The sequence below is a fragment of the Salvelinus fontinalis genome, chromosome 11, assembly GCF_029448725.1.
Source record: "Salvelinus fontinalis isolate EN_2023a chromosome 11, ASM2944872v1, whole genome shotgun sequence".
Classification (NCBI taxonomy): Eukaryota; Metazoa; Chordata; class Actinopteri; order Salmoniformes; family Salmonidae; genus Salvelinus; species Salvelinus fontinalis.
In genome coordinates, this window is record NC_074675.1 from 10,671,085 (window position 1) to 10,698,245 (window position 27,161).

Genomic DNA, 27,161 nt, shown 5'->3' on the forward strand with positions numbered 1-27,161 from the left:
GCACCAGCCGACACTGCTGCTGACAGGAGCTCCCTCACCGGAATCTTATTTGTTTGTGTTCTCCCTTCCCCTGATCTTTGACCGCACAGACCCGGTCCACTTGTGACAGGCAGCCAACTGCCTATTGGCTCCCACTCAGACCACTTCCCTTCTTCACCGCGTTGAGATGTCTGTGATGTGAGGAGAGGAGAGGCAACCGGAGGGAGAGGAAGGGAACTGACTCAGTGAATGCTGCTAAGGGGCGGATGCATCATAATAATGACTGGAATGGAGCGAATGGAATGGTATCAAACACATGGAAACTGTGTTTGATGTAGCTGATACCGTTCCACTAATTCCGCTCCAGCCATTACCACAAGCCCGTCCTCCCCAATTAGGGTGCCACCAACCTCCTGTGAACTGACTGTAGACGGAGCAGCATAGGGGGGGGCCCTCAGCCTCAGCCTGGTTAGTTACATAACGCAGAGTCCCTCTACCAAGAATTGCATTCACAGGAGCTACATCACTCGCTCATAGCCTACACACACATCACACTCATGTACGCATACTGTATACTGTACGTACAGGTTGACATACAGAGACACAGACCCCGTCTCAGGCTCACCACAGTGCGCTCCTCAGGCATCAGAGGATGAGTTTTGTTCTTTGTTCAGAGGAGAGGATGTGATCTCACCCAGTAAAAATCCGACCTATTTCGCTAGCTGCTCGTGACTTAATCCAAGCTCCCCCTTTGTGCTAGGCGCTCCCCCCTTCCCTCCCTTCCTCCTCTCCCCTCCTTCTCTTGCGCCCTCTCTCTTTCCTTCACTCCTGAGTGTATGGAAGGAACAGAGTAGGCCAATGTTCTCGGAGAGATGCTGGTTACGAGTGAGAGACACAAGCTGATGGACGTCAGAGATAGAGGGAGAGATATAGAGAGAGAGAGAGATAGAGGGAGAGTTGTATATAGGAGGGGCTGAGAGAAGAGGGGATAGAACCATTGACTCAGGTCTGTGTTCAAGACCAAAGACTAAACCCAGAAGTGCTTACTGTCTCAACATTGTCTTCTCAAATGTTGCCATTGGGTTTTACATAAGGGCTTTCAGTTTCACTGATAATCTCTCAATGCAAAATGTGGGGAAACACCTCTCTTTTTCTTGTTCTGAATGTATAGTTTTTTCCATTAATTTCTCTCTAGCTCATCTGAGGGTAAATGTGACTGTTTATGCATGTCTGCATAGACTACATCTGTGTAGTCTATGCAGACATAGTCTGTCTATGTTTTCTATGTAAATATTTTATCATCTTCCCTCAGTCTTCAACAGGACTCAAATTGAAAGGAACGACTTGGGCTGCAGTCAGGCCAACCCACATGCCTTTTGCTCTCTATGGTTTTTATTCTGTGCCAGGTCAGCTTTTTCGCATTCACTGGCTTCGTCATAGGTTCACTTTGCTCTGGAGAAGAACCATAGAAGTGATGTGAGTCTCTTATGTAAAATGCCTACTACCTTACACATACATAACTACCGAGTGTGTTAACCCCATTACCACACACAAACCTTGAAGCTGTGCATGTCATGTCCATTACCCAATATCTGTAATGTAATTATCTCACTGCATTGGCTTCCAATACCACTCCGCAGCTCTGAGAGAGCTTCTCACTGCATTGGCTTCCAGTAACACACTGCAGCTCTGAGAAAGGTTCTCACCACTGACTGTTCACACACAGGCATTCCAGCTTGGAATGCTCGTCTCTGCTGCAAATAAACCAAAATAGACTTTGTGCCTCTTCATGTCCCATCGTGGTGCCCTGAGTTTTCCCTGACGGGTCAGACTGTCAGGAACAAAACTGGGGGCCCTGGCTATGTGGGAACGGTATAATCAGGTTTGGCAGTTAACTGACACTTCATTGCAGTATTTATTTACCTGTTTCGCTTGCATTACTCACTCGATCACACATCATTCATAATATAATGACGTTGACCTTTAGGCCAATTTCAGGGATTAGCTAATATCTTTCTTTACCCTACTTTCTTTCTCTCCCCCAGTCTGTGTGTCTGTGTCTCTTTCTCTGACCCTGGTGTCATCCTGTGATCTGTTCTGATCTGGGGGCCTGTATGTCTCGGAGCCCCTGCTCTAATGGGTTCAGTGGGCTGGTATGCAGTAGGAATCTTTGGATCAAGGTGATTTCACGCTCCTCCACGTTTTCCCAGGGCTCTGGCCAGTCTCTGTTACCTCTGTGCGACTTGGACTGTGTGATAGTAGCTGACACGTGTTATCATTAGACACATGCACACACAGCAGCACTGACTAAAGGGAGCGTTATCTGTCTGACACCTCCGTTTCCCCCAATGTTTGGATTATGGCTGCCTGGTGTGAGCATAGCAGCCAGGGTCCCAGCTGAGACTCCTGCACACCATAGCTGAGTTTGTCAACTTGTTCCCCCATAGGCCTATATTAATTGCATATCTTTCCCACCTGAAAGTGGAATGCAAATGGAAGGCTTTCAGCCTGTCCCCTTTGAAGTAAAACTAATCTGACTAACCTTGACATTCTGGGCATTCCGTTCTCACAAAAACTCAGCAGATGCTGCAGAAGTTTGTTTCTCTCAATGAAACTCCATATTTCATTGTTATTTTTGGTCATGATTGTGAAAGAGGACATTTGTGTAATCATCCCAGTAAGATGTTGCTTTTTCAGCTCAATGATGTTTAGTTCCTCTTTCAACAGTATAGGATATTGTTCTGTAAACATTGAAATAGTTGAACTAAAGAAAAGCTTGCAGTTTAGTTTGATAGATTCCAAGCTCTTGATAATTAACCGATTAAGTGCCAATTAAGAATAGCCTAGTTATAATCTTATAATAAGACGGTTATTTCATATTCGTTAGCCGTAGTAGAAGCAGTAGCCTGATTAAATATGACAAACTAAGATGTAAGAGATACAGAAACCTCACAATGCTAGTGTGATAGATTAGGACATTTCTATAGCCTAATTTTTGATTTCACTGCATCAGCGCATGTGTGAGACCGGATTTGGGGTGGGGAGAGGGACAAGTTAAACGAGTGAGGTGGCATTCATCCGGTTCCTGCTTCTAGCAGCACAGCAAGAGACAGAGCAAAAGCTTGTTGTACAATTTATCACTATAGCCTAGCCAACTGCTGTGCAGAATGAGATATGCTTGCATCATAGCCTATAGCCTACCCTGCGTTTATTCAGACTTCGATAAGCGGCAAGTAGCCTAAAGCCCAGGGCTGAGAGGAAACTATCGAGTGGCAGGACTACGCTGGAATAAACGCTGCAGTCTCACCCATGCTTCCTCCCGAATAGCCTACTTATCCATCTGTTTTACACTGTCCCCACTCCTGTTTTGACGTATTTTTTTTCTGCAAGGGCAAGATCCGAAACATGGAACTTATTTGCTTCGAGAACAAAGTCGTGCTAGCCAAAATTGACCCCAACATTCTCTATGACGACAGAGTATTGCAAAATCTGCTAACAATTGAAGACAGGTTTCTACCGCAATGTTCGTATTTTAAATGTGTCCAGAAGGACATTCAGCCACACATGAGGCGATTGGTTGCAGGATGGATGCACGAGGTTTGTGGGTTTTTTTGTTGCCTACATGTGCATTGGTCAGGTATATTGCTGTTCTGAAGGCATGTATGCATTGGCCAGGTATATTGTTTGAAGGCATGTGTGCATTGGTCGGGTATATTGTTTGAAGGCATGTGTGCATTGGTCGGGTATATTGTTTGAAGGCATGTCATTTACTTCTTTCACTCTAATAAGTGTGCTATGTATAATACGATTTGATTTCTATAATCCAAATGAACCTACAGGAGTGTGTGTGCATTTTTGTGTAAAAATTTAGCATGTTGTTCATAGGCATAGGCATGTTCTAATAACTCTGTAATAAGTTTGTGTATTTATTCAGGTGGTTTATTACAGTTTCATAGCATGGTTGTTTTGAGAGCTGACATGCATGGCATGTAGCCGAATTTTTATAATTTAATTCACTGAGAAATGACCCATGCAAGGCATGTGGTGCCTCGGAAGTTCCACCAGGATATTTAAAGTCATCACCATGCATTTAAGTTCGCCGAATGTCCACAGCTTGGATTGTATTGGTTATGGAATCAGTCAAATGAAAGAAGACATTCTAAGCTTCATTTTCATGTTGAATCTATCCAATTTGTCCGTTCTGAATAATAATGACAATTTTCTAAAATATTATTTCCAGTTGCTGCCTCAAAAGCTACTTTCGTTTTTGCCATTATGAACTTTAATCGAAGACAAATTACTCTCACAATTTTCGGGAATGGTTTAGGAATGGCTAATGAACATTATGCATACAATTTACCTGCTGTAGCTAATTTATTTATATTTGTAATTATTTTTTGAAAATATGACGGACAAGGCGAAATGAGCAGCGTGGGTGTTTGGGCACGACTTCCGCTACAGGCTATGTTTGATGACTGAGAGATCTTTGATATACTTTGATATTGAAGCTTTTAATGCGGATCCACTGACAGAATATCGACCACATAGATCACATTTGGTTTTCCCATCATGCAAATTTTGAAATGGGATAATTTCTTGTTTCTGCAGACATTCATGTAAATATTGATAGAATAATTAAAAATAGTAGGCCTAATATAATAATAATATTCTCTCCCACCAGGTTTGTGAAGAGGAGAAGAGTGAGGAAGACGTTTTCCCCTTGGCTATTAATTATTTGGACAGATTTTTAGCGGTGGCGCCCACTAGAAAGTGTTATTTGCAACTTCTAGGAGCTGTATGCATGTTCCTTGCAACAAAGTTAAAGGAGAGTCATCCATTAACTGCAGAAAAGCTGTGCATGTACACAGACAATTCCATCACACCAAGGGAGCTGCTGGTAAGAAACTCTTTTTTTCTTCTTAATGCATGGCAAAGTATGCAATTACTTAAAGCATCATACATTCAAATATAGCTCAATAATTGTACACTATTATAATTGTTTCTTCTGCCATATTTAGTTAAATATGTCAGTGTACAGTTCTGGAGACAGATTCATTCATTGGCCATACAGTGGGCCTGTGCATGCATGAGGAGAGTGCCTGATCAGGTATGAACTAAAGTGGCCTGTGTTGCCACCTACTGGCAGTTATTCAGTTTGTCTTGTGGTAGAAGGTAGATTTCCAATATTGTGGATGAATCATTTGTAGAAAGGAACAGTAGTGCATAAATCCACAAAAGGTTCTATTAATATCTACTGGCTGCGTAAGTTTATATGCATTAGTTTTATAATATCTAACTGTGTTTTCTTGACCACTCTCTGTTTTTAATTGAATGATTGGTCATTCTCAGGGTCCAGTTATTCACAGGTTATCCCACAGGGGACTCCCAGTTAACCAGCCCACCCTCTTAGCAACCATTTAAAGTCTGTCACTCCCTAGTATCAGATAAGACATTCCTCCCTACCATTACATCAATAGTTCTACAGTAAATGGCATTTTCCACCCATGTTGCTCAAGTGGCCAAATATGAATCACCATCGGAGAGGAGAGCTATAGGACTGTGTCCTCTTCTCCTCTGCTGTCCAGCTGCTGGGGTTGTATCATCACACAACCCTTGTGCTAGAGGTTTCTTTGGAAAAAGTGAATGGAAACTTATAGTTAGAGGCTGGTCCCCGATGTGTTTGTGCTGTCTTGCCAATTCCTAAGGTCACAGTAATGCCAACTCATGCTAGACGGCACAAACAGACCTGGGATCAGGCTAAGAAGAGACATGGTGAAATTTAGATTCTTTGTCAATGAGCCACTGCTGGTGCATCAGCTGGGAGAGAGAGGGGAATTCAGGGGGTTTCTAGCAAGGGCAGCTGTCCAGGAAGTGAGCACAGCAGCGACGACAGACCTCCTCCCTGCACATCTTCAGTCAACATTCTCCACGGGCTTACCATAGGTTAATCGTTTGCATGTGTGGCGCTGTGCTGGTAGGAAACACATATAGATGAATGAAGTCTTGCTGTATGGCTGGCACTTGTCCTGGGCTGCCCCTATAATCTGAAAGAGCCTCTAAGAGAGGGGCCTGTCCCTGTTCACGCTAACAGAGGGGTTTCAGTAAACATGGGCGTTCACTGCCACAGCCTCCGTTTTGGGTTGATACATCATCTCAAAAGATGAAACCAGTCGGGGGATCAGTTGAATTTGTCACATCGGCTGTTTTGTTCCATTCCTTTTCCCCTTGGGGTGAGGCTGCTTTTAACACAAAAGCTTCCCACAGCGCACTAACCAACGCGGGCGGTGCAGACCAAAGAAGCTAGCTAAGGCCTGTGACAGGAAGGAAGCAACTGTGGCTGCGATGCTTCTGTCTCTTTGGTTGGAACCAGTGGTGAGGCTCGACACGTCACACAAAGAGCAATGAGAGAACCATGCAGACAAATGTTCAGAAAGAGAGACGGAGAGCGAGCGAGCGAGAGATAGAGCAAAGAGAGAGTCAAGGAAAATGTTGCTCTGGTGTTGAATGATCTCTCCTCTGAATTGAGACAGACTTGTTGGTATGCATGGTATTTCATGGCAATTAATTAATAAAAATCCCATGATGGTAGTGACTGCTCATTACCGCTTATCACTTATTAACCATCATTTCACATTATTTTACTTTCATAAAGTATTTTAGTTGTGAATATTACACTTGTTTTATTTGAGGACTATTATTTCATTCCATGTCATCATCTCTATAGAGCTGCTGCCTATGCTGTCTGACAAAATCACTATTTTAGTAGTTCTTCAAAGTAAATAAGGCATACTTTTATGACTGCTGAATACCAACAATCTATTTTCAGGCAGCGATTCCTCGCGAAGCAACAGCTGCTCTCAGTTCTTCTCTTGCTTTGTTTTCTTCCTTCCGTCTCTGTCCTCTAGGAGTGGGAGTTGGTGGTCCTAGGGAAGTTGAAGTGGAACATGGCGGCAGTCATCCCAAATGACTTTGTGGATCACATCCTACACAGACTGCCCCTGCCCAAAGAGAAGCTATTTGTGGTCCGCAAGCACACACAGACATTCATCGCCATGTGTGCCACAGGTAATAACAGGAAATTCCTGATAGGATAGTCTTGCCAATTCTCGTTTACAATCTATCTGACATTGTGACTCATCATTGATTGCACTCATCTGACCCTATACTCAGCAGTCTAAGGGAATGTACCACAAACACACATCCATCCAATGGCTGCTCTCCACGTTTCTCTTCCCATCACTGGAACACTGCCCGTGGCCTAATGGGGTCATCTTTACATTAGAATGGCTGCTAAAAGCAGATGCAAGCTGTATCGAGAGCACTTTGAGCATATAAGGCATTAATAGTATAGTTAAAGGAGGCTGGGAGAATCCTCTCAGTGCGTGTAGTGTTTAGGTTAGCCTCCCCCTGTGATGACAGTGGGTGGATGAGTCTCCTCGCCTGCTGTTTGGCTCCCCTTCCACCTCCTCCTCTGTGGACTAGGATGACTCGGCTGCAGCAGCTGGTTTGCTCTATCTCTCTCTCGCTCTCTCTTTCTGCGTATTATTTGTTGACAGAGGCCCTTCCAGGTTTGATAAGTCAGAACTGGCAGCCGGCGGTCTTCCTCTAAGGGTGAATCCCAATGGGTTTGTTTCCTTTCCTATATCCTACTGTATGCCCTACCTCGTATGTCCTTGTTCTGATTGAATGGACTGCATTAATAAGACAGTTACAAAAGCTGACCTCTCTTCTATATATTGCATCTTTCACGTCAGACAGTTCTAGGGGGAGGAAATACAGCTTAGGGAAAAAGTCCACTTTGGTGTATTGAGATTTACTGCCATGTGTCTCTTTGATCCGATCTGGCCCGTAAGTCCTTGTTTACTACATTATGGTATTCAAGCCATAGGCTCCTTCAATGAGGTTCGTGGCCTGTGGCTGTTAAGTGCCATTTTAGTGTTGCATTTTTGGGGGGGCGTGTTTCAGCGGTCTCCCCACTATTCATAAGCAGCCCGTTTATATCACAAGCGCAAAACAGCCACAATAAAAAAAGAGTCAGCTGTGGTTTAGCAGTAATGTAAATGTTTGGGGTTTTATGTGCTGCACTGAATGTTGTTCTCATGACAGGGGAGCTCTCTGGCCTCCGCACAGCTGGCCTCTTGAGGAGGAGACGAGAGTGGTTGGACTACTCCCTGGGGTTGATCCAAAGCTATCAGTCGCATCCTCTTTCTATAAAGAGAGAGAAGGCCACAGCACAGAGACCAGGGTCTGTGCTTGGCTGGACTGTGCTTGGGCTAGAGCTGGAGCTGAAGCTAAACCCAGTCCACGTTAGTGCCATTTCCTTTCCTCCAGGCCTGCTTCCTCCCTCCCCCGCCAGCCGGCAGGGCTATTGTCGCTGAGGGCTTTGGGCCTGGTTGATGGAGAACAAGAGGAAGAAGTTCCTGGAACTCATTGCTCACTGAGTAGGAGGATTCCTGCTCTGTTTTCCAAATCACAGCTGAGGCAGAGTGAGGGAAAACACACATGCTCCACCACGGCCATGTGTTAGACTGTGGGAAAGTTGGTTAAGCTCTTTAAGAACTTATATTAAGAGATTATGAAGATGTTTGAACGTCTTTAAATGCTCAGCTCCTGTACTTACTTTGGACTACATCTTGACTTGATAGTGCATCTTGTGGGAATGTGTTAGTCTGTGGGAAAGTACAGTTCAACTCAGTTTGTAATTTATATTGTAGATTTTCCCCCTCTTTTAAATGCTTCCTCACTTCCTTTGGACTACTCCTTGACTTGAATGTGCAACTATGATTCTGGTTTGTCACCCCTTGACTGTTGTGAACTCACTTATGTCCGACAGGTGACTGACGGATCATGTTGTCTCTTGTCCTCAGATTTCAACTTCGCCATGAACCCCCCCTCCATGATTGCTACGGGAAGCGTGGGGGCGGCCGTCTGCGGCCTGCAGCTAGACCGTTCAGACCAGGCCCTGAGTCGAGACCGTCTGACTGACCTGCTGGCCAAGATCACCAACACAGAGGTGGTAAGTAGTGTCTATAGCCTGATCCCAGGTCTGTTTTTGCTGTTTGGCCAATTCCTTGTTATGTCAATGAATGACAAGGAGTTAGCGAGACAGCACAAACAGATCTGATATCAGGCTAGGTAAGTGCTACGGTCAACATTTTAGGAGCATGGCGGGAAACTTTTGAAGAGGTGGTAATATCAGTGTTGGCGAGCGTATAGAGCAAAATACTTAATGTGTTCCAACATTGGGCACGGACACCCTCTTCGCCTGCCTGTTAGACTTAGCTATTCACCAACGTTTCTGGGCTTGGAGCACGGAGATCTTCCTGGTAAACAAGAGCGACGCTACAGTATGCCTGCAGTAGTCGCACATTGAAGCTATTTACTTTTCATGGAGTCAGAGCCTGTGGGTCTTGGCTCAGGACCTAGACTGCAGCTATAAAGAGCAGAGGCGAGGGAATGTCTTCTTAGAACCCAGGGCCCACATTCTTGTGGTAGGACACAGGCAGGCAGTTCCTTTGCACGGCTCCCACTTTAGCTCTTCTCTTATGCCTAACAGAGGCTCCATCTTTTCAGGGGAAATGGCAGACGAGAAACAAACACAGATTTCCTAACTCCTTAAGATGACTTGCATTGAGAGCTCTCTCACACCATATATATTAGTGGAGGCTGGTGGGAGGCGCTATAGGAGGATGGGCTCATTGTAATGGCTGGAGTGAAATTAATGGAACACATCAAACATATGGAAACCACATGTTTGACTCTGTCCCATTTATTCCATTCCATCCATTATAATGAGCCCATCCTCTTATAACTCCTCCCACCAGCCTTCACTGATATATATATATATAAGTATTCAGACCCCTTGACTTCTTCCACATTTTGTTAGGTTACAGCCTTATTCTAAAATTGATTACAAAAGAAATGTTCCTCATCAATCTACACATAATACCCCATAATGACAAAGCAAAAACGGGTTTTTAGAAATGTTTGCTAATTTATATATATCTTTTTAGATGGAAATATCACATTTACGTAGGTATGCAGACCCTTTACTCAGTATTTTCTGGAAGCACCTTTGGCAGCGATTACAGCCTTGAGTCTTCTTCTGTATGACGCTACAAGCTTGGCATACCTGGATTTGGGGAGTTTCCTCCATTCTCTGCAGATCCTCTCAAGCTCTGTCAGGTTGGATGGGGAGCGTTGCTGCATAGCTATTCAGAGATGTTCGATCGGGTTCAAGTCCGGGCTCTGGCTGGGCCACTCAAGGACATTCAGAGACTTGTCCCGAAGCCACTCCTGCGTTGTCTTGGCTGTCTCCTTAGGGTCGTTGTCCTGTTGGAGGTGAACTTTCGCCCCCAGTCTGCAGTCCTGAGCGCTCTGGAGCAGGTTTTCATCAAGGATCTCTCTGTACTTTGCTCTGTTCATCTTTGCCCCGATCCTGACTAGTCTCCCAGACACTGCCACTGAAAAACATCCCCACAGCATGATGCTGCCACCACCATGCTTCACCGTAGGGTTGGTGCCAGGTTCCTCCAGACGTGATGCTTGGCATTCAAGCCAAAGAGTTGACGCTTGGTTTCATCAGACCAAAGAATCTTGTTTCTCATGGCCTGAGAGTTTTTAGGTGCCTTTTGGCAAACTCAAAGCGTGCTGTCATGTGGCTTTAACTGAGGAGTGGCTTCCATCTGGCCACTCTACCATAAAGGCCTGATTGGTGGAGTGGTGCAGAGATGGTTGTCCTTCTGGAAGGTTCTCCCATCTTCACAGTGGAACTCTAGAGCTCTGTGAGAGTAACTCCTCCGATTGCTCAGTTTGGCCGGGCAGCCAGCTCTAGGAAGAGTGATGGAGGCCACTGAGTTCTTGGGGACCTTCAATGCTGCAGAATTGTTTTGGAAACCTTCCGCAGATCTGTGTCTCGACACAATCCTATCTCGGAGCTCTACAGACAATTCCTTCGACCTCATGGTTTAGTTTTTTCTCTGACATGCACTGTTAACTGTGGTACCTTATATAGACAGGTGTGTGCCTTTCCAAATCATGTCCAATCAATTAAATCCACCACAGGTGGAATCCAATCAAGTTGTAGAAACATCTCAAGGATGATCAAATAGAAACAGGATGCACCTGAGCTCAATTTCGAGTCTCATAGCAAAGGGTCTGAATATGGTATTTCAGTCTTTTATACATTTGCTAACATTTCTAAAAACCTGTTTTTTCTTCATCATTATGGGGTATTGTGTGTAGAATGCTGAGGATTTTTATTTATTTAATCCATTTTAGAATAAGACTGTAACGTAACAAAATGTGGAAAAAGTAAAGGGGTCTGAATACTTTCCGAATGCACTGTAATCTATCATTTTACATCACATATTAAACCGCTGTTTGTAGTCTAAGATATTTATTTATCACTGTAAGTCTGCTCCCTTGGCTTACACAAAGGAACCTGAGGCTAGTTCAACAGCACACAGGGACTCAGGGGCCACAGTCAGTCTAAGACTAGGAACAACCCAGCAGCTCTCGATAGACCTGTGGTTATTATGTGGCCATGGCAACGCTGGCGCTCAGACTGCGGCCCATTAAGTTTTAATTATCCGTACATTTCAAAGGAATGTTGGCATCTGCGAGCTGTGTGCACTCTTTAAGGCCCGCGCTTTCGTTAGACCTCCCACGAGAGGATACACTGAATCAGAGAAATTACTTTTGAGATTCACCCACTGTCTCCTGAGTGATGAGAAAGGTTTCTTGGGTCTCAGGGCTGCTGTGTTCCTCTCAACAACCCAATGGGCCTTGGTCCAAAATGTTGCACTATAAAGGGAATATGTAACCATTTGGAAGTCCAGCCCATTCTCCGCTTTAGGACTATTAGGAATGTTCTACCCACACCTCATGTAATGACCTGGGTGTCGGGGGGGTGCGAAGTCAAACGCAGGAGACAGCAGAGCTTCAATAAGTTGAGTCCTTTTAATCCCCAACAGTCCAACACAAATGTCCAACACGGACGAACTGGGTGAACATACAATACGGTCCAACGACACGAGCAACAATCCCAGTCCACAAATATAATATCCACTCCCGAAATCCAAAAGGTATACAAAGTAACAATCCCGCACAAAGACGCCTACGGGCTGGCTGACAAATAAAGCCATACTAATTACCCACTTAACTGAACACAGGTGTAACAAATAAACACATAAGGAGGGGGGAGGAAAAAGAGTCAGTGGCAGCTAGTAGGCTGGTGACGACGACCGCCGAACGCCACCCGAACGGGAAGGAGAGCCTGCCTCGGTTGAAGTCGTGACAGTACCCCCCCTCTGACGCGCGGCTCCCGCAGCGCGCCGACCCCAGCCTCGAGGTCGACCCGGAGGACGAGGCGCGGGGCGATCCGGATGGAGGCGATGGAAATCCCTTAACATAGATGGATCCAAAATGTCCTCCACCGGTACCCAGCACCTCTCCTCCGGACCGTACCCCTCCCAGTCAACGAGGTACTGCAGGCCCCTCACCCGGCGTCTCGAGTCCAGAATAGCCCGTATCGTGTACGCCGGGGACCCCTCGATGTCCAGAGGGGGAGGAGGGACCTCCGGTACCTCACCGTCCTGCAGGGGACCAGCTACCACCGGCCTGAGGAGAGACACATGAAACGAGGGGTTAATGCGATAATAGGAAGGGAGTTTTAATCGATAACACACCTCGTTTATTCTCCTCAGGACTTTGAAGGGCCCTACACACTGCGGCCTCAGCTTCCGGCAGGGCAAGCGGAGGGGTAGGTTTCGGGTCGAGAGCCAGACCCTCTCCCCCGGTACAAACACGGGAGCCTCACTGCGGTGGCGGTCAGCGCTCCTCTTCTGCCTCCTAGTAGCTTGTTGAAGGGACTCCTGGACAGACCTCCAGGTCTCTTTAGAGCGCTGCACCCACTCCTCCACCGCAGGAGCCTCGGTCTGGCTCGGATGCCATGGTGCCAGGACCGGCTGGTACCCCAACACACACTGAAAGGGGGACACATTAGTAGAGGAGTGGCGTAGTGAGTTCTGGGCCATCTCGGCCCAAGGAATGTATCTCGCCCACTCCCCTGGCCGGTCCTGGCAATAGGACCGCAGAAACCTACCCACCTCCTGGTTCACTCTCTCCACCTGCCCATTACTCTCGGGGTGAAAACCGGAAGTCAAACTGACCGTGACCCCCAGACGCTCCATGAACGCCCTCCATACTCGGGACGTGAACTGGGGGCCCCGATCAGAAACGATGTCCTCCGGCACCCCGTAGTGCCGGAAGACGTGAGTGAATAAGGCCTCCGCAGTCTGTAGGGCAGTAGGGATACCAGGCAACGGGAGGAGACGACAGGACTTAGAAAACCGATCCACAATTACCAGAACCGTGGTGTTTCCCTGAGAAGGGGGGAGATCGGTCAGGAAGTCCACGGACAGATGAGACCATGGCCGTTGTGGAACGGGGAGGGGTTGCAACTTCCCTCTAGGAAGGTGCCTAGGAGCCTTACTCTGAGCGCATACCGAACAGGAGGAGACATAAACCCTAACGTCCCGAGCTAAGGTAGGCCACCAATACCTTCCCCGAAGGCTCCCCACTGTCCTCGTCACCCCAGGGTGACCCGAGGAGGGCAGGACATGAGCCCACCGAATCAGTCGGTCCCGAACACCAAGCGGTACGTACTTACGGCCCGCCGGGCACTGAGGAGGCGCGGGTTCCGCCCGTAACGCCCGCTCGATGTCCGAGTCCACCTCCCATACCACCGGCGCTATCAGCCTCGAGGCGGGGATGATGGGAGTGGGCTCGGTGGTCCTATCCTCCGTGTCGTAAAGGCGAGACAGTGCGTCAGCCTTTACGTTTTGGGACCCGGGTCTGTAGGACAACGTGAACCTAAACCGGGTGAAAAACATGGCCCACCTTGCCTGACGCGGGTTCAGTCTCCGAGCTGCTCGAATATACTCCAGATTCTGGTGGTCGGTCCAGATGAGAAAGGGGTGTTTAGCCCCCTCAAGCCAGTGTCTCCACACCTTCAGAGCCCTGACCACCGCTAACAACTCCCGATCCCCCACATCATAGTTACGCTCCGCTGCACTGAGCTTACTAGAGAAGAAAGCGCAGGGGCGGAGTTTTGGTGGCGTACCCGAGCGCTGTGATAGCACGGCACCCACCCCAGCCTCGGACGCGTCCACCTCCACTATGAATGCCAAAGAGGGATCCGGATGCGCCAACACGGGAGCATCCGTGAACAGAGCCTTCAACCTGTTGAAAGCTCCGTCCGCCGCCGCTGACCACCGCAACCGCACCGGGCCCCCCTTTAGCAGTGAGGTAATGGGAGCCGCCACCTGACCAAAACCCCGGATAAATCTCCGGTAGTAATTGGCAAAACCCAAAAACCGCTGCACCTCTTTCACCGTGGTTGGAGTCGGCCAATTACGCACGGCCTTTATGCGGTCACTCTCCACCACCACCCCCGAGGTGGAAATGCGATAACCCAGGAAGGAGACGGCTTGTTTGGAGAACACACACTTCTCAGCCTTGACGTATAGGTCATGCTCCAGCAGTCTGCCAAGCACTTTGCGCACCAGAGATACATGCGCGGCTTGAGTAGTTGAGTAGATCAGAATATCATCGATATACACAACTACCCCCTGCACGTGCAGGTCCCTGAGAATGTCGTCTACAAAGGATTGGAAAACAGCTGGAGCATTCTTTAACCCATACGGCATGACGCAGTACTCATAATGGCCCGATGTGGTACTAAATGCGGTTTTCCACTCGTCCCCCTCCCGAATACGCACCAGACTGTACGCGCTCCTGAGGTCCAGTTTTGTAAAGAACTGCGCTCCGTGAAATGATTCCACCGCCGAAGCGATGAGAGGTAGTGGGTAACTAAACCCCACTGTGATGGCATTTAGACCTCTATAATCAATACACGGACGCAAACCTCCCTCCTTCTTCTTCACAAAAAAGAAACTCGAGGAGACGGGTGAAATGGAGGGCCGAATGTACCCCTGTCCCAGAGACTCCGCGACATATGTCTCCATAGCCAACGTCTCCTCTTGGGACAAAGGGTACACGTGACTCTTGGGAAGCGCAGCGTTAACCTGGAGATCTATCGCACAATCCCTACCCGGTCGATGTGGTGGTAATTTCGTCGCTTTCTTTTTACAGAAAGCGATTGCCAAATCGGCATACTCGGGGGGAATGCGCACCGTGGAACCCTGGTCTGGACTCTCCACCGACGTGGCACCAATGGAAACTCCCAGACACCTTCCAGAACACTCCTCTGACCACCCCTGGAGAACCCCCTGTCTCCACGAAATATTGGGATTGTGCCGGGCCAACCAGGGAGTACCCAGCACCACTGGAAACGCAGGCGAATCAATAATAAAGAGACTGATACGTTCCCTATGATTCCCCTGCGTCACCATGTCCAGGGGAACTGTGGCCTCCCTGACCACCCCTGACCCTAATGGCCGGCTATCTAGGGAGTGCACGGGAAAGGGAGAATCTATCGGCACAAGCGGAACGCCCAACTCTCGGGCGAGTCCGCGATCCATAAAGTTCCCAGCTGCACCTGAATCTACTAGTGCCCTATGCTGGGAAGAGGGGAAAAATAAAGGGAAAAAAATTGAGACAAACATGTGACCAACAGGGGGTTCTGAGTGAGTTTGGTGCGTTCCGCCTGACATCTCGACTCCCAGACAGACCCCTCCAGCACCGATCGGCCGTGTGTCCTCTCCGACCACAGCTGGTGCAGGGGAGGCCTCCTCCTCCGGTACCCCTAGGCGCGGCCCCTCCCAACTCCATTGGGATGGGAGCCGGGGCGCTGGGTGGTGGAACGCACAGGACCCTCTCCGAACGCCCGCGGGCAGCCAGCAGATTGTCCAGTCGGATGGACATGTCGATGAGCTCATCCAAAGAAAGAGCGATGTCCCGACACGCTAGCTCCCTGCGGACGTCCTCCCGGAGACCACACCGGTAGTGGTCAATAAGGGCCCTGTCGTTCCACCCTGATCCCGCGGCCAAGGTCCGGAACTCCAGCGCGAAATCCTGTGCGCTCCTCTTCTCCTGCCTAAGATGAAACAGTCTCTCACCCGCCGCTCGGCCCTCTGGAGGGTGGTCGAACACGGCACGAAAGCGACGGGTAAACTCTGGGTAGTGCTCCTTCGCTGAGTCCGGGCCATTCCAGACTGCGTTGGCCCACTCCAGAGCACGACCCGTTAGGCAGGAGACGAGGACACTCACCCTCTCCGCTCCCGAGGGAGTAGGGCGAACAGTGGCCAGGTATAGCTCCAGCTCGAGTAAAAACCCCTGGCACCCTGCCGCCGCTCCATCATAATCCCTCGGGAGCGTAAGACGGAGCGCGCTGGAGCCGGGGGATGAAGAGTCCTGAGGAAGGGGAGCTGAAGGTGGAGAGAGGAGCCCACTCCTCTCCCATCGCTCCATTCTCTCCATCATCTGGTCCATGGCGGATCCGATTCGATGGAGGACGGTGGTGTGGTGGAGAACCTGTTCCTCCATCGATGGGAGAGGGGGGGCTGCTGCTCCTGCTGACTCCATGATGGTGCGGGATTCTGTAATGACCTGGGTGTCGGGGGGGTGCGAAGTCAAACGCAGGAGACAGCAGAGCTTCAATAAGTTGAGTCCTTTTAATCCCCAACAGTCCAACACAAATGTCCAACACGGACGAACTGGGTGAACATACAATACGGTCCAACGACACGAGCAACAATCCCAGTCCACAAATATAATATCCACTCCCGAAATCCAAAAGGTATACAAAGTAACAATCCCGCACAAAGACGCCTACGGGCTGGCTGACAAATAAAGCCATACTAATTACCCACTTAACTGAACACAGGTGTAACAAATAAACACATAAGGAGGGGGGAGGAAAAAGAGTCAGTGGCAGCTAGTAGGCTGGTGACGACGACCGCCGAACGCCACCCGAACGGGAAGGAGAGCCTGCCTCGGTTGAAGTCGTGACACCTCACGTATGTTTAGGAGGATTCAAGGGCCCAATAGTCGCCACTCTCTGCCTGGTGTCTGTGTGCGCTGGTACCCATTGTTCGAGGGACTGACTGGTCATGAAACAGGCACGACCACCTATCACAAGACTCATAATACCCTCCCGGTCTGGCCTGCCATGCATGTGACCAAAGCTGTTCCAATAACAGTCAGATGTCGAATGTGAAACTGCGTGACAGCATTAAGTGTTCGTCCACAGGTGTCTGGGGCCAATCAAGATTGTGTGTGTGTGTGTGTGTGTGTGTGTGTGTGTGTGTGTGTGTGTGTGTGTGTGTGTGTGTGTGTGTGTGTGTGTGTGTGTACAGCATCTAAAGTAGAGGTGTTAGTGTATTGATGTCTCTTCTCTGTGTCCGTTGCAGGACTGTCTGAAGGCGTGTCAGGAGCAGATAGAGAGGGTGTTGGCTAGTAGCCTGCAGCAGGAGCAACAGCAGCAGAGGCAGGAGGCCCAAGGCAGGCCGGGCAGCAAGGCCATGGAGCAGCAAGACCAGTCCAGAACCCCAACAGACGTATCCAGCACCCCAACAGATGTACGCGATGTCAACCTATGAGCTTCCCACCACCACCACCATCTACAAGAGTGACGTCCACCAGTGAGCTCCCACCAATCACGTCACTCTGTCAATCTATGGGATCCAACAACATTCGCAATGTCAAGCAATGAGCTGCCAGCACATACGCCAAGTCAACCCACCACTAAATGCCACACCAACCTACGAGTTTCCATCCTTGTTTGATAAGTCGACCTGTGAGGTCCCACAAAGTTTGGGATGGCAATCTATGAGCTGTCAACAGCATCATGCTGGAATTATCAACTGATAAGAACTTTTACAAACAATATAGAGAATAGGTCCAAAAAAATCTATGGGCGGCTCCCATCTATATTTAGCTGGTCACATATTGACATATGTGCCATATTAAATTAAACAAGCTCTTTTAGACACAAAATGTATTTGAAAACTTTGAAAGAGCCTTAGGTTTGCAGAAAGGATGCCTGAATAGATTTGCATACTTGAATTATGAAATATAGAAATATTCGTTTTTTACTTGATAAAAATACCAAATATAGTTTTTCACTCAAAAAAAAGCTAGCAAAAACATTTTGTTATTATTCATATTATTGTATTATAATTATTGTTATTCTAAATATTGTTATCATTATTTCAATATAATTTAGTTTTATGATTATTTTAATAATAATTGTTCATCATTATTAAGCATTTATCAATTTCACAATGAGTGGGTGTTTCCCTCAGTTTCAAATACAGGAAGCCCCTGTAGTACTGTGGACATTACATTAAGTGCTGGTTTGGTTCTGCACAGTGTTCATACACCTTTATTTAGGAGAAGCTAATGTACAGGACGAGGAGAGCTGCATCTCCTGCCTGCTAAACTGTGCATCTGTAGCACTGCTTCCTATTTATGCTCTTATATGCTGGCCAGGAGAGGGCTGGGCCCACTCACACAGAACACAGAGAGAGAGAGAGAGAGAGGGGGGGAAGAGAGACGCATGTGTGGAGTACTGAGGGTGTGTATATACTGCCCCCTAAGGGTGAGAGTGAGGACAGAACAACTATCAGCTGTCTTGATTTCATTGCCAAGTTAATACCAAGCCAATTTCTACTTTTTGAATTGAACAAGGCTATTTTTGTTGTTATATGTTATTGGATTGTGTGCTCTGAGAAACTCCTGCACGTTATTAGAAAATTATTGAGGATCATTATATACCTTTTATACCAGGGAAAGTTGGCGTGAAAGCATGTTTTTGTTCAGGGTCAGCCAAAGCCAATACTTGTGAAAGGGAGATGGCATGTTAGAGGGATGGTCTTAGTCTGGAGATGAGAATGAAACTACAGTTGTTTGTTAGTGTCAGATGGATTGTTAAAAAAGTTTTGCAGAGTTGGCGTGTATGGAACATTTAGAGCAGTGACGGTTTGGCAAAGGTGGTGTAGCCTATTGGAGAGTGAGAGGAGATGGCAAAAAAGGGAGGTTTTGAGAGTGGAACTAGAGATGGCACGATTGGTGCCATGAAATTAAGGACTGCAGACAGTTGAAATGAGGGGGAAATGGATGAAGACATGGTAGGAAGCTCCCGATTGGCACACCGGAACAAGCCTGTTCTTGATTGGAAGAGCTGCAGACGGTTGTCATTCTGATAGGTCAAGAGTTGATCACGAGGGAGCAGTTTGGTGTGATGGAACATTTCCTGTAAGGGCCTCCTGTCGTTAAATTCAACTAGATATTTAAGTCATGGCCAAAGACTTGGATCAACCTAAATATGCACTTTTAAAAACATGTTCCTTAAAAGCTGAAGGGGATGGTTATCAAATGGGGTAGGTGGATTTTCAATGTTTTATTTTTTTATAATGATTATTTTTTCTTTAAGTTATTTGATATTCTCTGGGCTGGATTCCCACTTAGGGTGATGCACAAGGACTAGAAAGCATTTCCTGACCAATGAGTAGGAGTAGGGTTTACCAACGTTGAACCAAATCATTTGCAATGCAAACCTAGGAAAGCTTTAAAAAATCACATCTAGACTTGATTATTTGATTACATCCATTTAACTTGAATTTTATTTTTGCCTGCTTCATATCCAAATCAATATGATGGTCCTAAGAAAGGATAACACATCATAATGTTTTTTTTCTAGTTCATCGTTTTTTTGTATTTTGTTTTGCTCCACAGTTCAGCTTGTTTTTCAGAAAAAATAATAATAACATAAGTCTTTAAACCTATAGGCAGAAAACTTTGCTCTTTACTTTTTGCATTCACGTTCAACAATGCAGAAAGTACTTAAAACATATTTGCTTTTTCGCAATTAAACGCAATCTGCTATAAACTGAGAATAGATATGGGTAAGCATTTAAAGTTTTGTTTATGTTAATTACTTAAATTAATTTCCAATTGATGAAAGACAAAATGGATCTGTTTATCTTTGATATCTTTTTCTTGCTGCTATTAAGCTTTTTGTTTTTCAATCTTAGAATTGTGATATTCACTTGAGTGTGCTGCTAAATTATGAATTTTATAGTATCTTATTGTTTCCTTGCCTTTTCCTTGTTGTGTGTAAACTGGAGAGAGTGGTAAAGTGGGACATGTCTTCGACTGGAAGTACCTTCTGCAGTTTTCTCAAATAGCATGTTTTACTCTCTTCTTTCCATTTATCTGGTTGTTTCCTTACTGCATTCTACCATTGAAATGTTGGTGTACCTCAGGTTCATTGGACAATACCTCACAACTCAGCAGTTTTTCAGGGAGTTAGTTGAATCAAATCTGACTCTGATGCGTTTTTGATAGGTTCTAGATTTTTTTCCTGGATGAGAGGCAGGAGATTCACGTGGCACCTACTCTCTTTAGACAACAGAAATTCCTTCTCATCTGTCAGATTACACTGATCTGTCGTTTGCCGAGTAGAGGACCATATACTAGATATTTCATATCATACCTGGTGCCAAATAAAAGACGGCTATAAGAAATGTATTTGGAAGACAAAAAATATATATTTGTATCTTATTTTTTCTACTTATGGGTTACAACTTAATTGGCACATTTAGGATCAGTGTATTGGATTAAGTGGAATGCATTTTGTGAGGTACCCATTTAGTGAGTTTTTTCTATGATCAAAAAATAATGTTTATGTGTAAACCTTCAGTGTGGAAAACTGTGGGTTTCTAGTTCGTTTTGATCCCCACCACTGCCAACCACATGTACCTCAGAAGTGTCTGATCCACAACTTCTGTTCAATAAATTTGACCCACAAAAAAGAGTGAAGCATCTTTACTGGTTAGTAATGTACTTCTGTTCTGTGCTGGTTAAGGGAAGGTTAACCTCGTCCCCAGGCTCAAATTGCTGGTGCATAGAGAGCCAGCTGGTGGGCAGATTAAGGGAAGATGAAATGTCTAGAGTGATTGTGTTGGGGGTGGTGTACTGTGCAGCCAAGTAACTATGCAGGCCCATATGAAGGTAAGTTAAAGCTTGAGGGTGCTAAATGGCTTCTCATTTGATTGAAGATATGCTGCACCAAAAGGCTATTGTGTGTCTGCAGCTATAGTCTTATCTGACACCTAGTGTCTGTGGGTTCAAACTTTTTATGGGGTGAGATCCTTACTCCAGAACCACAGACTCCTTCAAACGTTCTTCTCTTTGTAATTTTGACATTGAGAGTTGCACAAACTTATACAAAAGCACACATAGATGATATTAAACCCACAACCTCTTGGCTGTAAGTCAGTGCTATGACTAATAAACCACCAAGTCTATACCCCTTTCCTGCAGACAAATTACCTAGTGGCCTCATGAGTGGAATCGTATTCATATTTCCTGTAATTTCAACTCTATCTGATATGGTACAGGTTTTTATTTTAAGGTCATAACCATGTGTTTGAGGTGTATACTTTTGTTTCAAAGTAGATTTGTTTAAGACTACCAAGAAACACTGCGTGACCCTGATACTGCCCACTGCAGTAAAAGGTTAATGCTTATTCTTCCTCTGTTTGTATGTTTGACGTTAAGAGTTGCAGAAATCCACACTGAAGTGTAAGAGTAGAGGATTGAACCTTCAACTCTCAGGTGCAAGGTATGGTTTTAACCTCAGAGCCACAGACTTCTTCACACTTTTTATACTCTTTGTAATTTTGACATCGAGAGTTGCAGAAACGTACACAAACACACACACACAAGATGATATTTGAACCTACAAATTCTTGGCTGCATGGTATGGTTTAAACCACAGAGTCACATACCTCTTCACACTTACAATTCTCTTTGTATATTTAACATATAGAGTTTTGGAAATGAACACTAAAGCACCAGTTGTTTGGGTATTATATCTTCTCACTAACAATTACAGTACTGAATCATCGGGGGTGACATACTAGTAATGAGTAACTACTATATAGCAGCTTTCATTTAGATTATAAAATATACAGAGTGGTAAACAACAACCTATGTTGTTGAAGAAAATATATACAACTCAAATTGAATGGTTTTGTACCTTTTCAGTTGCAAGCATCCTTTAACTCCCTCTCTTCAATGAATATGCTACATTTATCAGGTACCATTACACACACCAATGGCTAGTAGACAGGCAATCCAATTGGGATAATTTTGCCATTAATTCAGGGTCACCATACAAAACTCGTTTCTTCACCTCGCGAAAGACATTTAGTGTTCATTTAATGATTATTCTAGACAACAATGTTTTAAGAATTGTTCAATTGTTCAAATAATTGTGTTTGATCGGGGAACAATCTTAATAAGAGTAACATTTGTATTCTTGTTAACTAGAACATTTATTATTCATTTTTCACCTTCTGCAATGCCATTGGTCTGTTAGAGTAGACCTCGTGACGTCACGTCCACCCACGTGTCATAGAACTAGGAAGAAACCCGTAAACATTGAGCCAGAAAGGAGGCAGAAAGTCTTTTGGAATAGTCGAAAATGCTTACATTTAGCTTGACCGTTGTTCGACAGTAAGTAAATAGCACCACCTTTCTGTTTTGTATGCTGTTTAGATGCTCTATGTATAATATATTTTATAAAATGTACGTAGGCTTCTGCATACGTGACAACCCTATTGAACCACTTCAAGCGAAGCTGTCCGTTGCCGACAATATTAGCTAGCAAGCGTGTTGCCTATTCAAATCAAATGTATCATCTAACAGTATTATTCTGTGCCAAAGCGGCTGCCTAGCTAAATCCATAGGTTTCTTATTCTGCCACCATATCGAAGCAGTGTCACCCTGAGTGTCCTCTCCATAGACCGCATATAAAGCCTCTCTCACATGCAGCCTCCTTGAAAGACATGCAAGCGATCAAAGCTACTAACGTTAACGTTTAAACTATTTGTGCACCTCTAGAATTTCCCTGGTGCTGTGTATCCTTAGAAAAACGCTATGCATGTAATTTTCAAAAATGATTATCTTCTCACGTTCACAGTGGGGAGACACAATACAACAAGGAGAAGTTGCTACAAGGTATGTTGTTATTTGTAAACATTCCAACCTTGACCAGTAATGACCTTCACTTGGGAATCCTGTGTGATTTAAAACCAAAGGCTGTAAGAACTAGCTATAAACCTTTCCTTGTTTCTCATGTATCAGCTGGTAGAATCAAAGTGATTGATACTCATCTGTTTCCATGTTCACTTGAGGGGGAATGTTAAAAGAAAGGTCACTCACTCAAACACTGACTAATCCCTTATCCAACTGGTTTTCTAAGTGTGTAAACCTGTTGGTCTTGTGCTGTCAGGTCAGGGGGTGGACACTTCCCTGTCGGAGCCGGGGCTCCAGCAGGCAGAGGCTGCAGGACTGTACCTCAGAGAGCTCAGGTTCTCCAACGTGTTTGTCAGTAACCTGCAGCGCGCCAGACAGGTGAGTTTTCCTGACATGTGATGTCGACTTAGGTTACAGGTAGGTGACCACTAATCTCATCCACCCAGCTGGCTCTATGTAGCAATTGAGCCTGGGAACAAGGTTAGGTGACCAACAGAAATATTAACAATGCACAGCAGATGTAGGATGTAACCTCTGTTTAGTTTAGATTCCCAGTGTGCGACTTATAATTGTGTACACCGGCTACACTGTCACTGCCGTTCAATTGCAGAAAATGGCAGGAGATGTTGGGAACTGATGTCAAAGTAAAATGATTCCCTAGTACAACACCTTTTCAGTGGGAAACACTCAGATAACACAAAGTCACTTCAATAATTCCTGGAACAAAACTTCTCCATTGTATATGTTACTGTGAAGGAGGGAAGAGAGCAGAGGATATATTAAACCACAGATATAGACGACAGGATATGAGAAATGTCAGCAGGTAGAACTAGAAGTAATGTTAGTTTCTCGTGATGGCCTAGTAGCTGATTTGGTTGTGGGTGTGGAGATTAAGACTGCTGTCATTGTTCACACATCCTTATCCTTTGTCAGACTGCAGAAATCATTATGAGGAACAATGTTCACTCCTCGGGTGTTGAAATGGTCTTTGACCCCTTACTCAGAGAGAGGGTAAGTCTTTCATATGTCTCCCATTTCCTATTGCATGTATGTAGTATACAATTGATCCAGCCCAGTCTACCTCGACAGGGACCCTAGAGTTTGACATTCAAATAAAATGCATAGAAAATCAGCATCAAAGTGGTTCATCAATCATACAGGGTTTTGGGATCGCAGAAGGACGGCCCAAGGAGGATCTGAAGAATATGGCAAACGCAGCCGGCCAGTCATGTCGAGACTATACTCCTCCTGGAGGGGAGACCTTGGAACAGGTTAGTCTGTGATCTGAACATTTTATCAGCTTTCCCTTTGGTCCTGCTGTTGGCTAGCTGCCAATGTTACACCCCTGAACAAGGGGGGAAAGAATCACGAGAGTGATAGGTTAATGTTTACTCATTGAACTTTTAGTGCAATGAGAAAAAGACCGCAAATTCTCTGTGAACTTGAGTGGAGACCAGAGCAATCGATCTCAGGCTCATAGATTAAAAGCATTTAGTAGATCACAGATTAACACTTTTACCCACGACAACATAAAGTAATCAACATAACGTTTACACATTCCTCTCACAATTCGTACCCTTTGTATGCTTGACGGATTTTAACACAATTATATAAATGTTATCAATCTATCAACTAATACTGAATGCATGAACTTCTTAACCTTAGATGTTTTAAGATCCTCACATACTATGAACTTACTAATACTTTTTTAATGTATAACAGGCTATTAGTATTACCTTTAACCTGTCACACCAACAGCTCAGAGCTGGATTCCATAGCCAACAGTGCCATGCGGGGGTTCAACTCAGGACTTCAAGGCAGAAGCTCAACACATCATTAATAGATTTTTTTTCTTCTAAAGAGATATTATTTTAGTCCTTGAATAATTGTAATGTGTGTCTATGTCTCCCTCCAGGTAAGGCTGCGATGCAAGAAGTTTCTGAAGTCGCTTTACCAGCGCATGGTTGACGACCACAGCTGCTCAGGACAGAGTTCTGCTGCTGTAGGGACAGAGGCTGGGGCCGGTGCACCCGAGCCTGGCACCGATGGGCCCCTGGCTGGTTTGCCTGACGACGGGATGGAAGGTGTCCCTCTCCATGCCCTGGTGGTGAGCCACGGTGCCTACATCCGCGTGGCTGTGAGACATTTTGTGGAGGACCTGCAGTGCTCTCTGCCCCAGGGCCTGAAGATGTCCAAGGTGTTGTCAGCCTGCCCCAACACAGGCATCAGCCGCTTTGTCCTCACCGTGTCTCCCAGTGAGTCTGGCCTGGCGCTCTCTGCTGTCCGCTGTGTTTTCACCAACAGGAAGGACCACCTGACCTCCCGTAACATATGTTACATTTCACATTAAAGATAGACAAGGAAACACAAGGTTTAGTCACTACTCTGTTCTGTTTAAATATTATTTACTGTTGATAACAAACCACTAAATGTAAAGAATATCTGGGACAGTGACCTGTCTACTATTTGATGACATGAGTTGGGGGGAGATTTTAGTAGGGTCATCGAAGAACCCTAATCACCAATTTATTATTTATTTTATACACAGTAAATAAATTAAGCATTTTTGCACAGTTTATACCTTCGCCTGTTTTAAAAACGTTTAAATAACCTCCACCTTGTGTGACATATGTAACCATGGTGACCTAGGCTCTTATGCATATGTATTGGAAGTGCCCCAAAGTGGATAAGTTTTGAAGATAGGTATCTTCTACCTTATCTTATGTTCTTGGAGTCACTATACCAGTCCTTAATGATGACTCATCACACACACTGTCACTCGAACAATGATGTGTAATGCTGACAGGTTTAACAACAGCAGAAAAGATGCTGACACTGCGATGGCAATAACACAAAAAAAATTTACTACCTCAGTTGTTCTTTTGATTGTGTATTTATTTGGCTAGAGATCGGGGTGAGTTGGCTTGAAAGGTCGGATGGTGTAGCTTGAATCAGTCTGAAGTTGGGTCCATATCTCTGCTGTGATTTCATGTATCTATTTTACATAATGTTTTGCTCCGTTGTCATTGTTTGTCTGTTTTCCCGGTCTGTTGAAAAATGTAATCAGAAATTTATCACAGGAAGGGAATGACTACCCAACCACAGACAATGACACTGAGAAGTAGAGGACACAAAGTATTATGGGAATACAGGGTAAATGATTTGCTTTTTAGCTGTCAATGGACCATTTGTACAGTAGAACATTGCTCAGTGCAAATTCTGCAGAACTATTGGCAAGAAGTATGTATATCCTGTATGAGTGGGTTTCCCTGTCTTCCAATAATTATCCATGGAATTTTCAATAGAAACGAAACACTTCCTGTGTCATAGTCCAATGAAATGAGGACTTGTTTAGAATGTTTTAGTGTGGATAATGTAGTGGTTTGTTTCCACTACTAAGTCCATCACGTTTGAAGATTTAGTTGTATTGTTTGTGTCATATTATAACAAAGGCAGAAAAGTGTGAAGAATGTCAGTGAGTATCTTTTAAAGCCTTTACAATTCAACATGGAGTTGTCTCTAATTGTGGTCCATGTCCATTACAAGATAATAAATTATACACCAACAGAAGTTGATGTCTTTTCTGTGAGACTGGTGTGCTATGCATGAACTCAAGAGCAATATTGCAAGCAACCTGTCACTGCTACATAGTTACAATTATATCAGACATTTGTATCATAACTGTTTAAACATAGTATACTTATTTTTGCAAACTAGCTAAATGTTACACATTGACAGTTTTTTGTCTTTATTTTTACACATTGTCATTTTCATATGCAAGCAGTACAGAGTTGCAGTATTGTTTGGTATTGTATTGATTAATCACAACCAAAAAAAGGCTTCAATATTGGTGTTTAACATGTTCAATGGCCATGTATCTCAAGTGTTCATAAATGGTCACAAGCTTCCTCTGATCTTGCACAAATGTAATTGTCAGTAAAGGTTGCATAAGAGGCAATAGAGTGTGCAAGTCTTGTAGTTTCTTTATGCAAAGCAGGATTTGAACCCGTGGATGTTTGCAGGTTGGGAAATATCAGGTTTAATCACCTGAGGGGCCACTTCCGAGTTGCAGACTTTCTCATGTTTAAAACCTGATATAATTCACTTTGTTTCAGTGTTCAGGCTGAGCGTGACCGGTCAAAGAACTGGGGCAATTGAAAATTATGCGACAG

General features: G+C 45.2%; 2 protein-coding genes across 2 annotated transcripts; both read left to right on the forward strand.

Annotated features, from left to right (window-relative positions):
• The first annotated feature begins 3,034 nt into the window (after nt 1–3,034).
• On the forward strand, nt 3,035–19,008 carry LOC129864995 (G1/S-specific cyclin-D2-like). Its single transcript, XM_055937376.1, has 5 exons — nt 3,035–3,576; nt 4,661–4,876; nt 6,885–7,044; nt 8,847–8,995; nt 17,355–19,008. The coding sequence occupies exons 1-5, from the start codon at nt 3,385–3,387 to the stop codon at nt 17,541–17,543; spliced, it is 906 nt and encodes a 301-aa protein (XP_055793351.1). The 5' UTR covers nt 3,035–3,384; the 3' UTR covers nt 17,544–19,008.
• A 3,337-nt stretch (nt 19,009–22,345) lies between these two features.
• Nucleotides 22,346–26,559, forward strand: LOC129864996 (fructose-2,6-bisphosphatase TIGAR B-like). Its single transcript, XM_055937378.1, has 6 exons — nt 22,346–22,467; nt 22,934–22,971; nt 23,246–23,367; nt 23,923–24,000; nt 24,150–24,260; nt 24,905–26,559. The coding sequence occupies exons 1-6, from the start codon at nt 22,436–22,438 to the stop codon at nt 25,337–25,339; spliced, it is 816 nt and encodes a 271-aa protein (XP_055793353.1). The 5' UTR covers nt 22,346–22,435; the 3' UTR covers nt 25,340–26,559.
• Nucleotides 26,560–27,161: the final 602 nt, after the last annotated feature.